Raw genomic sequence first — 14,964 nt, 5'->3', positions numbered from 1 at the left:
GCAACATAATCCTGGAAAGGGTGTACCTTATGAGATGGGTAATTGTCCGTGGGTCCCTTTGAGACCCTCCAGATGGACTACAGTGAGCTCGAGAGATGTCAGTGTTATAAATATGTATTAGTTATTGTAGATGAATTTAGTAAATGATTGAGCTCACCTGACAAGGGATAACAAAGCCTCTACTGTTGTGAAGTGTTAATGAGATTATTCCCAGGTATGGAATTCCAACCCGATTAAGTTCAGACAACGGCTCTTATTTCATGGGTCAAATAAACAAGGAATTCTGTACCCAGATGGGCATCTAGTAATAGTTGTATAGTGCCAACAGACCTCAGGCTGCCAGACATAGTTGAAAGGGTTAATCAGACCTTAAAAGTAAATTGGCCAACTACAGGCTGGAATGGGATTACATGGGTCAAATTACTTCCCGTAGCCCTGTTCCAGATACGTATCACCCCGGCTGGGAAACACAGCTGAGTCCTGCTGGTATTATATACGGCAGGATCTCGCTGGGACCATCTCAACAACTGAGTAAGTGGCTGTGGTCTGACCGGGACCTTGAAGGGAGTAAAAGTGCACTATCAGATCCTTTGTGTCTGGACTCCTGAAAAAGGTTCCTGGGAACACAGTGGTCACATAGAAGACAATAAGCCAGTAAGAAAGTTTTATGAATTGGAGACTTTAAAATGAGTAACCCGTCTCAGGGAAGATGGGGTCTGTAGAAATACTTTATGAATTGGTCAGTGTGTAAACCTAGTTCCCCTCCTGGGGGGGGGGGGGGGGGGGAATATGTGTTACCTAGACCTTGGAAAACGTACATATTACACACAGTTATCAGCTTGTAACCAAGAGATTAGGAGACGAAGGATGGTCAGCGTGGGGGAAGCATGGAATGTAAAAGCCGAAGGCAAAGCAAGTTTATTTATACAGCACATTCCAGCAACAAGGCAATTTAAAGTGTTTTACATAAAACATTAAAGAGCAGGAAGCTGAAATAGAATAAGACAGGTATAAAATACCAGAATAAAGGTTACAGTGCAATGTAAGAATGAATAATTATTTGATTTAATAAGAGGCAGCGTCAAACAGAAGTCTTCAGCCTCGATTTAAAGGAACTGAGTGTTGCAGCGAACCTGCCGTTTTCTGGGAGTTTGTTCCATATATGTGGTGCATAAAAAATTAAACGCTGCTTTTCCAGGTTTACTTCTGACTCTGGGACAGAGAGCAGATCTGTCCCAGAAGACCTGGGAGGTCTGGATGGTTTATAGTGTAGCAGAAGATCAAAAATGTATTTTGGCCCTAAACCATTCAGTGCTTTATGAATCAACAGTAGTATTTTGAAATTAATTCTTTGATAGATTGGATGCGAGTGTGAGATCTCAGAACTGGAATGATGTGATTCACTTTCTTGGCGTTAGTGAAACTCGAGTAGCTGCTTCTGAAACCACTGCAGCTATCCTGCTGAGCCATGTCCTTTAACCCTTGAGATATTCTTAAGGTGATAGTAGACTGACTGAAGTCAGTAAGCAGGAGAGAGAGAGAGAGAGAGAGAGAGAGAGGCAAGAAATGGAAGAAATGGATTGAGGAATCCTGTGGGAGGAGTTGGCTGCGCCTAACGGCTGCGGCTCTCTGGCAGTCTGTTGTCTTTTTTTCTTTTTTTTTTGTTTGTGTCGGTGTTGGGATGGTTTTTGTTTCTGTTTTTGGCTGTGTATGTGTGGTGGGGGGTGTGTGGTGGGGGTGTGGGGTGGGGTGGGGGTGTGGGGCGGGGGGAAACCTTTATTTTATTAGGTCTCTTCCCCGGGGCGCGGCTCGGCTGCGGGCCTTAACATTGCCGGCGCAGCTCGGCCGCGGGACGTTTCAGTGCCCGGTGCGGCTTGGCCGCTGGACTTAACATCGCCCGGTGTGGCCGCGGGACGTTTCAGTGCCCGGTGCGGCTTGGCCGCTGGACTTAACATCGCCCGGTGTGGCCGCGGGACGTTTCAGTGCCCGGTGCGGCTTGGCCGCTGGACTTAACATCGTCAGCGCTGTTCGGCCGCGGGACGTTTCAGTGCCCGGTGCGGCTCGGCCGTTGGACTTAACATCGCCCGGTGCGGCCGCGGGACGTTTCGGTGCCCGGGGCGGCTCGGCCGGGGGGCCTTCCATCCCCTTGCGGGGGCTGTGCGTGTCGTTTGCCTCGGTAGGGGTCGAGCTGCCTGTCCGTGGGTGCGGGGGGAAGAGAGGGGAAGTTTTGTTGCCTCCATCACAGTGAGGGGGTGTTTGGAGTCACTGTGATGGATGTTTGTGTTGGGGTCGGGTGTCCTGTGTTCTTTTCTTTTTGCTGTATTTTGTGTGACTGCTGAAATTTCGCTCGGTGTTGTGCCGAGTGACAATAAAGTGTTGTTATGTTATGTTATGTTATGAAGAAAGAGGTGTGGGAGGAGTTTCGGCATATTGGATGGATAATCCAAGTTGTAGAGGTATAGAGTTACATACGAAGGAAGCATATTGAAAGGTCGGGATGTATTATTGGCAGAGTGCCAACGGCATGATAATCAGGAAGAAAAAAATGCAGTTTGCCAACAGGATTGTAAACAATTGGTAATGCAAAAATGGAAACCTAAGCGAAATAACCCCGAGGACTCCTTGTCTGGCATGGCGACCCTGTTTATAGAAGAGGAGGATGAGGAGTAAATTGGGAAAGTCAGGAATGGTGTAGAACACCTCCCCCATATGCTCCTAACTATCTGTCCCCAAGAGCAGGAACTGCCCCACTGAGATCCCATCAGGGGGGCATCGGCACCCCCACAGGGAAGGGCACCCCCAGAGGAAGATGATACTGATAGCGACCGGGAAACTGAAAAGGAGGATGAAAGGAGGGGAAGGGCTGAGGCAGAAGAGGAAGGAGCAGCAGTAATTGAATTCATCAGTGAGAGAGTGCAACGAAGAGCAAAGGAAACGCGAGGCTGAGAACCAGCAGGAAACTAAAAAGACTAAAAAGATAATGCTACTGAGAGCAATGCCAAATCCATTAGCAGGACAGAATGGGGCGCAGGCTGTGATGCATGTATACACCCCATGGAAGTTGCAGGAAATGATGAAGATTTCTAGGAATGCCCCAGACTGCGTTTGGATTTGTGAATTGTATAAGGTCAACATTAACCATGTACGAAACAGTCGCAACAGATGTGTTCACCCTAACGTCCACTATCCTGAATCCAACCAAGGGGGTACGAAGGAGAACCCTTTGGGATCCACACCAGCCCGACCACCCCTAGACGGATGAGGGGTTTTTCTGGGCTTGGTGAATTTCTGCCGGAGTGGATCCCCAACATGGGAGTGTACACTAAATTACTGTCACCCTTACCTCCGCCAAGGCACCGCAGCAACTCACTCTCCCACCCCAACAAGAAGAAGCATGCCGCACTCTAAAACAGTGCTAGTCACTGCACCAGACATTGGACGTCCCTTATAAGATTGCCCATTTTCAGCTTTATGTGATCAACCTATTGCAAGCCCCAGCCCTCCCAACACAACTGGCCATTATCAAGTGCAATACCCATCCGGGTGGCCGCCACTAAAATCTCCAGGGAAATGCCCTTTGCTGACATCACAATCCTGCACCGTAGCTTGCGAATCCTGCACTATGGTCCCCACAGAACCAAAGATTCTAATGGGCAGAACGGCCTTGCCAGACATGGGTGATGTAGGGTTAATGCAGGGGGATGCCTCTGCTGGGCAACATGATCTTGGAAATGAGAGGATTGTGCCATTGACTCCTTGACTGGGCTCTGGCTTACCCCTCTTGGGCAAATTTATGTACCTGATGTTTTTCTGCCCATTCCTTTCAACTATATAATAATAATAATAATAATAATAAAAACATTTATTTTTTATAGCGCTTTTCCAAATGCTCAAAGACGCTTTACAAAAACAGTCAAGACATAAAAACAAACAGACATACTATCCTGACGGAGAAGCGGCAAACAAATAGCGCCAGCGTCCTCTCACGTCAGGGTCCGGCAATAGACAATAAAGAACACAAGACACACAATTACAATTTTTTAACACAAACAGCCATCACAGTGATTGCTCCAGGCACACCCTCACTGTGATGGAAGGCAAAGTCTTATCTCCTCCTCATTCTTCTCCCGTGGTGCCACGAGGCGATCGAGGCTCCCGACTTTTGAAGCCCCCACCGGGCGATGGAAAGTCCCAGGGCCGAGCCGAGCAGGCCGATGAAGGTCCTGAGCCCCCACGGGGCGATGGAAAGTGCTGCGGCCGAGCCACGCAGGGCGATGAGGGGCCTGCGAGCGGGTCAATCAAACCTCGCGCTCCGGGGCGGTCGAAGCTGCTACGGCTGGAGCTCCCGAAAGCCAGTCGCCAGCCAGGGACCTGCGAGCTCCCGATGTTGCGGTCTGCAGGGCCCACGGCCGAAGCCTCCGAGATGGTAAGTCCAGGCCCTGCGACCGGAGTCTTCAAGGTCGATCCCAGCTGGAGGCCGCCGACTCCACGGTGTTAGGCCGTAGCGCGAACGGAGATACAACACGGTAAAGGTCGCATCTCCGTTGAGGAGGAGATGAGAAATAAAGGTTTCCCCCACATATACAGAGTTAAAAATAAATCAAAAGAAACATTTAAACGATAACAAAGACAAAAACAAAAAAAAAGACAGAGAGACTGCCGGTGAGCCGCAGCTGCAGAACGCAGCCATATACACTTCCTTACGCATGCTAGTAAGGAGGGTATGGTCAGGATGGCAAAGGAACCCTGGTGGCATCCGAAAATTCACCAGGAGGTGTTAAAACAAGCCTCAGATTTTGAAATTTGCAGATGAAATAATCCCGGAAAGACAAAGGGAATGACACCCATATTGGACTGACCATCAGTCACTAAAAGGAAGCATGCAGGTACAGCAGGCAGTGAAGAAAGCCAATGGAATGTTGGCATTCATAACAAGAGGAGTTGAGTACAGGAGCAAAGAGGACTTCTGCAGTTGTACCGGGCCCTAGTGAGACCGCACCTGGAGTACTGTGTGCAGTTTTGGTCTCCGAATCTGAGGAAGGATATTCTTGCTATTGAGGGCGTGCAGCGTAGGTTTACGAGGTTAATTGGCGGGACTGTCGTATGAGGTTAATTAGGTTTACGAGGTTAATTACGGAATGGCGGGACTGTCGTATGTTGAAAGACTGGAGCGACTGGGCTTGTATACGCTGGAATTTAGAAGGATGAGAGTGGATCTTATTGAAACATAGGATTATTAAGGGATTGAACACGTTCGAGGCAGGAACGGGGTACTGATTTTGAATGATCAGCCATGATCACAATGAATGGCGGTGCTGGCTCGAAGGGCCGAGTGGCCTACTCCTGCACCTATTGTCTATTGACCCTTTGAGTGTATATAAGTAGATCTTATAGAGTTGTCAGGGGCACATTATGATTAAGTGTGTGGAAGTTATTCTGACCCACACGCCTTCAGCGATGAATTAATTATTTATGCACAGCAATTAACCCCTGCTTTACCAGTCCTGCATTCCCAGGTACAAGAGGCACAGAAGCCACTACCAGTTACATAAGGGGACGAGTCCATAATACCAGGAGACTACGTGCTGAAATCTCTCCTCGGAATAGACGAGGTTAACGTATAATGAAAGTGCACCTGGTGATCATCTGTCTTCAAGCCTTGCTGATTCCAGGTATGATGGAGGAAAGAAGTGCAGGCCGGACCAACCTAACCACGATCACCACCTGTGCCAAGGGGATGTACTCTCATGCCATGATGATAACCCGGAGGGATTTGGAAAATGGGACGTCAGCCGACTGAAGGCCTGTATTGGACTTTTGAGGCATCTTCACTTTTCGTGACTGTTGAAGGACCGTCATTATAAAATGTTACTTTGTTATTGGACGTAATGTAAATTTGATGATGTATGTCCAAGTGCGGTAGGTTGGATTCTCACAGAACTATGTCTGGTCTCTCCATTACAGCGATGTAAACGTGATCTCAAGTTTCTCGGAGAAGTCCCAAGAGGTAACTTATTTCTCCGAGCTCACTCAGCTATGTACTCCCCACAGTCAGTTGTTGCTACCCACCCATAACCTCAGTACAGGCATTATTCAGCATGACCAGAATGGGACCCCCTAAAGTACCTTATATGTGATAATTGGAGGGAGAAAGCAAAAATAAAGGCACCTAAACCTATCCACCTTATTTATGAACCCTTTACTGCCCCGCCTGCTATTTGTCTCCCGTTACCAAAGGATAATTCACATTCACAGGACATATGTTTGGTCACGGATATCGCCAAACCGTGCAAATTCACACCCAACGATGACCTCAGGTCATATGAGAATTGTTTCCACCAGGAAAAGGAGGGATGCGTATATGTTGATAACCCAAGCAACATCACATGCTTGATGTCGTTTTGTGATAACAGGACCTGTCAGGTCAAAGACGGCCAAGGGAAGTGTAAATGTCACCACTATACCTGTGTTCCTCTTGTTATGGGAATCCAACTAGTATAATAGATAACATGAAGGAGTCGAATAGTTGGGGTGATTAGGATTTCGGGGGCTGGTCGGACAAGTTGAGTAATATAGCATTGTATATGGGAATTTTAATTGCTTGTATTTTTGTAGGGTTGGCTACTCTGAATGCGTATTGAATGCAGATGGTGTAGAGAGTATTGGTACTTCAAGAATGTTAGTGGTAAGACAAACTGAATTGTATGATAAGGAGGCTGAGGATGTTGATAGTGTGAAGGAAGAGTTTGAACGACTAGGAAGGTTATTAGATTAGGAGGTAAGAGTGAAGGGGAAGATGAAGTGGTTTTGAGGATGACCAACGTAATGGAATAGGTGTAATAGGATATGTGGCCTTTGGAGGGCAATACCAGAAGAATGATGCATGTGTGGAGTTTTGAAACTGAAAGAGTTAAGGCGATGCAGGCAAGAAGCAGTTCATGTAAGAGATATTGTAGCATGGCGTAGTTTTTCTGGTGTCAGGGGTCATTGTTTAGAAGTGATTAGAAGTGTTAATGATGGTCCAGTTTTGAAGAAAAATAACTGCAGATGCTGGTGCAAATCGAAGGTATTTATTCACAAAATGCTGGAGTAACTCAGCAGGTCAGGCAGGAAGGAATGGGTGACGTTTCGGGTTGAGACCCTTCTTCAGAGGGAATGGGAAGATGTGGCCAGTAGTGGGGTCCCGTTGAAGGTGACGGAAATGTTGGAGGATGATTTGTTGGATACGCTGGCTGGTGGGGTGGAAGGTGAGAACGAGGGGGATTCTGTCTAGTATTGATGTAGTTTCCTTTCTGTAGAAATAAACAAGGTTTAGATTTGATTATATTTAGAAGTTTGGTTGTACTTAGTTTGTTTTCTATCCACCTGAGGGAATATGAAGGCATTGTTTTACTCTTGAGGTGTTTAAGGTGATTTATTGTTTTAAGCTTTGATAGTTATCATAGAATGATAAAAGGAGGGAATGAGAATCTATGCTATTAGCTGATATAGTCAATTAGAGATATTGATATTTTGTAGTAGTTGCGATGGTTTCTTTTGTTGTTTTAGCTAATATAAAATGAATGCTTATTTTCAGTGGAAAGCAGTAAGATGGATGCTTGTGGCAGAAATGTTATCCTTGGGATGGAATGTGTTTGTCCCTTTATGAATGATAGGGAGCAGACAGAGGAGTATTACTCCCTTCGTCTGATAGTGTATTGAAACAGTAGAGCAAGGTTGTGCAGCTGCGAGACTGCTGGTGTATTGAGATAAGTTTCTTTCTCAATAACAACTCCTTATATGGGTGCGTGTGAAAGTAGGAAAAGTTTCGAATCCACTCTAGGTAAATTGATGCGTTTCCCCAAAAGCATGTGACTTATATTAATGGTTTGGTTTCTGAGAATGTGACCTGTATTAATGATTTTGTTTTCTCTGTAACCATGGGAATTGTATTAGATTTCTAATTGGTCCTTGATTTTATCAAAAGACGTGCGGGTTTGTAGGTTGATTGGCTTGGGATAAGTGTAGAAATTGTCTGTCCCTGGTGTGTGTGTGTGTGTGTGTGTGTGTGTGTGTGTGTGTGTGGGATAGCGTTAGTGTGCGGGGATCGCTGGTCGGCGCGGACCCGGTGGGCCGAAAGGGCTCTGTGTCTCTAAACGTGGCAATAAACTGCACTGCAGACGGGTGGACTTAGGTAACACAGTGTGGTTCTCAGGCCATGACTTGCGTAAGACTGTACCACCAACACTTCCCCTTGCCTTCCACAGAATAGTGCGGTTACCCAACAATTGGCGCTATAAATATGTACTACATCCCCACCACCATCTGCAGAGGTCTTCCTATGGAGTCCACATCACAAGCGTTCACCCAGAGCTCAACACACTTCTCGGGACCTGCCCGCCATGGCGTCTTGCGCTCCTGTACAGCGCCGTAGGCCGTACGCCGCCCCAGCATGGCGCCGCGGCGCCCATACTAGAGCCGCGCACAACGAAGCCGTGCCGATCATCACCGGCCGCCTACGCCCTACTCCGCCGGATCTCCTGCCGGTGCTCGCAGGTACCGCGTTCCACCCGAGCTTGGCAGAGAGTTCTTCACCCGTGGGTTGGCGCCCAAGGCCCCATCGGACGCCAAACGCTCTTGGCGCCACCTCGCCCGGGATTGATGGCAACCGGGACCTCAACGCCTGGCGTCTCATCGCCCTTTCTCCCGTCACGCAGCGACCCTCTGTGGCTCCGGTTTCAACATAGACAATAGGTGCAGAAGGAGGCCATTCGGCCCTTCAAGCCAGCACCGCCATTCAATGTGATCACGGCTGATCATTCTCAATCAGTACCCCGTTCCTGCCTTCTCCCCATCCCCCTGACTCCGCTATCCTTAAGAGCTCTATCTAGCTCTCTCTTGAAAGCATCCAGAGAATTAGCCTCCACTGCCTTCTGAGGCAGTGAATTCCACAGATTTACAACTCTCTGACTGAAAAAGTTTTTCCTCATCTCCGTTCTAAATGGCCCACCCCTTATTCTTAAACTGTGTGTGGCCCTTGGTTTTGGACTCCCCCAACATTGGGAACATGTTTCCTGCCTCTAACGTGTCCAACCCCTTAATAATCTTATATGTTTCAATAAGATCCCCTCTCATCCTTCTAAATTCCAGTGTATACAAGCCCAGTCGCTCCAGTCTTTCAACGTACGACAGTCCCGCCATCCCGGGGATTAACCTGGTGAACCTATGCTGCACGCCCTCAACAGCAAGAGAAGAATGTCCTTCCTCAAATTTGGAGACCAAAACTGCACACGGTACTCCAGGTGCGGTCTCACTAGGGCCCCGTACAACTGCCCTAGTGAGACCGCACCTGGAATACGGAGTATACTAGGGGTGCTCCTAGTATACCTGGAATACTAGGAGTATACTAGGGGTGCTCCTAGTACACCTGGAATACTAGGAGTATACTAGGGGTGCTCCTAGTACACCTGGAATACTAGGAGTATACTAGGGGTGCTCCTAGTACACCTGCAATACTAGGAGTATACTAGGGGTACTCCCAGTACACCTGCAATACTAGGAGTATAATAGGGGCAAGGAGAACCAGCTGGGAACAGACATCACGGCCTCCTCAATGCACCGCCGCACCGAGCACAACAACCCCACCCGGCTCGGACATGCCCCGCAAAGAGTGGGTCTCCCTGAACCGGCTCTGCCCAGGGGGTCGGCCGGTTCAACGCCAACATGCATCGTTGGGGATGGTTGCGTTTATCGGCAGCCTGCGTGTGTGTGTGGAGCAGTCCAGCAAACGGCGCGGCGCGGCGTTCTCGACTGCGTTGTCCATTCATAGGTTCCAGGAGCAGAATTGGTCCATTCGGCCCATCGAGTCCACTCCACCATTCAATCATGGCTGATCTATCTCTCCCTCCCAACCCCATTCTCCTGCCTTCTCCCCGTAACCCCTGACACCCGCACTGATCAAGAATCTATCTGTCTCTGTCTCTGCCTATCTGTCTCGGATTCCCAATCAACAACATTGAAACTACTGAAGCCTGTCTATCGGACCACAGCGCTATCATTTTTGACGCATCTCTGTCTTTATCTCCCGCAAAATCTCATCTCCCTGTTCGCTACTCCCTCGGCATAAATTCATTGACTGCCAGTAAATTCTCCGAGGCTCTCACAGCTGCCCCCAACATCTGCACTATTGAGGCCTCTCCCCCCCATCTCAGCACTGAGGATCTCGCCTCTTTATTTAATATCACTTGCTCTTCCATCCTGGATTCTATCGCTCCCCTTAAAATGAAAAAACCTAAGCCCAAAGGTCGGCCGTGGCTCAATGACTCCACCAAAGCCCTAAGAAGGGAGTGCAGAAAATCAGAAAGGAGGTGGAAATGTGACAAGCTTCAAATTTCCTTCGAAATTCTGAGAAACAATCTTCTCAAATACCAGGAAGCAGTAAAGTCTGCTAGAGCACAATACTTCTCCGACCTTATTTCCAAAAACTCTCATAACTCCAAGGTCCTATTTAGAACAATTACCTCTGTCATATGTCCCGCCCCCAGTACCAGCTAAATTTTTCACCAACAAAGTTGAGAACATTAGAATGAACATTTCCCCTCCCACCCGTGACCTAGCTGTCTCACTAGTCTGTTCATCTAAATTGGACTGCTTCCAACCCGTCACTCTATCCTCCCTTGCAAAGCTTGTCTCCGCTATGAAACCTGCAACCTGCTCCCTTGATCCTGCCCCCACTGCCCTTCTGAAGGATGTCATTGCAATAGCCGGTCCCAGCATCCTCTCTATTATCAACAGTTCTCTGGCCACTGGCACTGTTCCAACCAGTTTCAAGCACGCGGTGGTCCAGCCCCTACTGAAAAAACCTAACCTAGACCCCACCTTGCCTAGCAACTACAGACCCATTTCCAAACTGCCATTCCTGTCAAAAGTCCTTGAAAAGGCAATTCTTAACCAATTAGTGCCCTACCTGCACCAAAACACCATCCTGGAAAGTTTCCAGTCAGGTTTCAGAGCCCACCACAGCACAGAGTCTGCCTTGTTGAAGGTACACAAGGACCTGCTTCTCGCCATCGACACCGGCGACTGTGCAATCCTGCTCCTTCTCGACCTCAGCGCAGCGTTCGATACAGTGGACCACACCATCCTTATTGACCATCTCCGGTATGCGGTTGGCGTTGATGGCACTGCCCCGAGCTGGTTCGCTTCGTACCTCAAAGATAGGAGTTTCGCCATTAACATCGGCAGTTATTCCTCTGCTCCAGCTAGCCTCTCCTGCGGAGTTCCACAAGGCTCCATCCTAGGCCCCATTCTCTTCTCTCTATACATGCTCCCCCTTGGCCAAATCATTCAAAGGCACGGCATTTCTTTCCACTGCTATGCCGATGACACTCAGCTTTACCTCCCCCTGAAACCCAACAACCAGTCAAATTTAAACAGCCTCTCACACTGCCTTGAGGACATAAAATGTTGGATGGCACAGAACTTCCTCCAATTAAATGAGAGCAAGTCTGAGGTCATCCTATTCGGCCCCCCCCCCGACTCCATCAAATTGATAACAGGCAGTCTTGGAAGTCTATCCTGCCTAGTCAAACCGCATGTCAAAAACCTCGGCATGATATTTGACTCTGCATTAAAATTTGATAAGCAAGTCAACGCTGTGGTAAAAGCCAGCTTCTTCCAACTTCGAACCATAGCTAAAATCAAACCTTTCCTCCAATTCGACGACACAGAAAAAATCATTCACGCTTTCATTTCCTCCCGCCTAGACTATTGCAACTCCCTATACACTGGGATCAGCCAATCTTCCCTGTCCCGCCTGCAACTGGTCCAAAACGCCGCAGCGAGACTCCTGACGGGTACCCGTAAAAGGGACCACATCACCCCGATTCTGGCCTCTCTCCACTGGCTCCCTGTACGGTACAGAATCAACTTCAAGCTCCTCCTCTTCACATACAAAGCCCTAAACTGGCTTGCCCCCCCCCATCATATCAAAAACCTTCTAACCCACCACTCTATCTCCAGGTCCCTCAGGTCGGCCGACTTGGGGCTACTGACTATCCCGCGGTCTAGGCTTAAGCTCAGGGGTGACCGCGCTTTTGCGGTTGCAGCTCCTAGACTGTGGAACAGCATCCCTCTCCCCATCAGAACTGCCCCCTCCATCGACTCCTTTAAGTCCAGGCTCAAAACCTATTTCTACTCCCTAGCGTTTGAGGCTCATTGAGGAGGTGCTGTGAACTGTTTGCGTGCTACTGTATGTTTCATTTTTTTTCCATTGGAACCTAATCAGATGTACAGCACTTTGGTCAACGTGGGTTGTTTTTAAATGTGCTATACAAATAAAATTGACTTGACTTGACTTAACCATATCCACTGACTTGTGGCCTCCACAGCCGTCTGTGGCAAAGAATTCACCACCCTCTGACTAAAGAAATTCCTCCTCATCTCCTTCCTAAAGGAACGTCCTTTAATTCTGAGGCTGTGCCCTCTGGTCCTAGACTCTCCCACTAATGGAAGCATCCTCTCCACACCCACTCTATCCAGGCCGCTCACTATTCGGTGAGTTTCAATGAGGTCCCCCCTCATCCTTCTAAACTCCAGCGAGTACAGGCCCAGTGCCGACATACGCTCTCTGGGCAACAACCTTAATCGAGTAGCGTTCCGACATTCGGCCCGTCGAGTCAATGCTGTCTCTCAGAGGGATCTCACCTCCCCCACTTACTTTTGTTTTAGTTCAGAGATACTGAGCGGAAACAAGGCCCTTCGGCCCACCGAGCCTGCGCCGCCCAGCGATCCCCGCAAACTAACACGCACACGCACACGCACACGCACACACGCGCGCGAGGGACAATTTACACTTACACCAAAGCCAATTAACCTACAAACCCGCACGTCTTTGGAGTGTGGAGGAGACCGAAAATCTCGGAGAAAACCCACGCAGGTCACGGGGAGAGCGTACAAACTCCGTACAGACAGCGCCCGTAGTCGGGATCGAACCTGAGTCTTCGGCGCTGCATTCGCTGTAAGGCAGCAACTCTACCGCCGCGCCACCGTGACCGCACTGAGACCTCCTCGAGATCTTTCCCCCCCCCCCTCCACACCCCCATTAACTCCCGCCTGATTCTGCCCGTCAGCCACACACTGGGGAAGCACGTTACAGAGGGGTCAAATAACCCACCCGCCCACCGACGTCTTTGGAGGAAGCCGGACCCCCATGTGAGAGGCGGCTCCTGGCACAAGGGACCTGCCAGTGGGGGGACATCACCTGGCGCCGAACGCTCGCCCAATGAGAGGGACCCCCCATCACCAGGGATCTCCCAGTGCAAGAGCACTCCCAGCCACGGGACCTCCCGGTGACAGGGCTATCTCCATCCTGATGGACCTCCCAGTGTGATGGACCTCCCAGTGTGATGGACCTCCCAGTGTGGTGGACCTCCCAGTGTGGTGGACCTCCCAGTGTGATGGACCTCCCAGTGTGATGGACCTCCCAGTGTCCTGGATCTCCCAGTGTGATAAATCTCCCAGAGTGATGGACCTCCCAGAGTGATGGACCTGCCAGTGTGATGGACCTGCCAGTGTGATGGACCTGCCAGTGTGATGGACCTGCCAGTGTGATGGGCCTGCCAGTGTGATGGGCCTCCCAGTGTGATGGACCTCCCAGTGTGATGGACCTCCCAGTGTGATGGACCTCTCAGTGTCCTGGATCTCCCAGAGTGATGGGCCTCCCAGTGTGATGGGTTTCCCAGTGTCCTGGACCTCCCAGTGTGATGGACCTCCCAGTGTGATGTCCCAGAGTGATGGACCTCCCAGTGTGATGGACCTCCCAATGTGATGGACCTCCCAGTGTGACAAATCTCCCAGAGTGATGGACCTCCCAGAGTGATGGACCTCCCAGAGTGATGGACCTGCCAGAGTGATGGACCTCCCAGAGTGATGGACATCCCAGTGTGATGGACCTCCCAGTGTGATGGACCTCCCAGTGTGATGGACCTCCCAGTGTGATGGACCTCCCAGTGTGATGGACCTCCCAGTGTCATGGACCTCACAGTGTGATGGACCTCCCAGTGTGATGGGCCTTCCAGTGTCCTGGACCTCCCAGTGTGATGAACCTCCCAGTGTGATGTCCCAGAATAATGGACCTCCCAGAGTGATGGACCTCCCAGAGTGATGGACCTCCCAGTGTGATGGACCTCCCAGTGTGATGGACCTCCCAGTGTGATGGACCTCCCAGTGTGATGGACCTCCCAGTGTGATGGACCTCCCAGTGTGATGGACCTCCCAGTGTGATGGACCTCCCAGTGTGATGGACCTCCCAGTGTGATGGACCTCCCAGTGTGATGGACCTCCCAGTGTGATGGACCTCCCAGTGTGATGGACCTCCCAGTGTGATGGACCTCCCAGTGTGATGGACCTCCCAGTGTGATGGACCTCCCAGTGTGATGGACCTCCCAGTGTGATGGACCTCCCAGTGTGATGGACCTCCCAGTGTGATGGACCTGTACATTCAAAGCCAAGTTCGGGGGCTAAGGATTCGATTGCTCACCTTGCACTGACAGATTGGTTCCCGAGATGCTTTGCCAAAGTTCATGGTGTCCACCGAGGATCATCACCCGGCAGTAGTACCTGCCTGTTATGCTCTGGAGCACACAGGAACTGGACTCAAACGCACGACTCACACACAAGAGTCAATTTGGAGAAAATTTCACATTAAAGAACACTGCGATTCGAACCAAAAACTCTAAACTTACTCAGCTACAAAAACATTAGTTACAAAAATTACTTACTGGCTATACTACAACCGAGAGCACATGAATGAGAGCACATGAATCACAATACGAACTGGCACAGGACAAAGGGAGGCGTGGACTATATATACATGAGGTAAGGGCACACAGGTGGAAACAATCAAGGCGGGGCTGACAATTACAATGGCAGGAAGTCAAGGGACCTGAAATGAGAATCTAAACACAGAACATGACACAAGACTAA

The 14,964-nt window shown here is 49.6% G+C and overlaps 1 protein-coding gene across 1 annotated transcript in view; it reads right to left on the bottom strand.

Annotated features, from left to right (window-relative positions):
- Positions 1-1,470, bottom strand: part of LOC144609289 (paired immunoglobulin-like type 2 receptor beta) — a 22,712-nt gene extending 21,242 nt beyond the window's left edge. Inside the window, exon 1 of the mRNA XM_078427719.1 lies at positions 1,405-1,470. Within this exon, the coding sequence (XP_078283845.1) occupies positions 1,405-1,470 (66 nt within the window). The remainder of the gene's footprint in view (positions 1-1,404) is intronic.
- Between the last annotated feature and the right edge of the window lie 13,494 nt (positions 1,471-14,964).

The sequence above is a fragment of the Rhinoraja longicauda genome, chromosome 34, assembly GCF_053455715.1.
Source record: "Rhinoraja longicauda isolate Sanriku21f chromosome 34, sRhiLon1.1, whole genome shotgun sequence".
NCBI lineage: Eukaryota > Metazoa > Chordata > Chondrichthyes > Rajiformes > Arhynchobatidae > Rhinoraja > Rhinoraja longicauda.
This window is presented reverse-complemented; position numbering and strand designations above follow the sequence as displayed.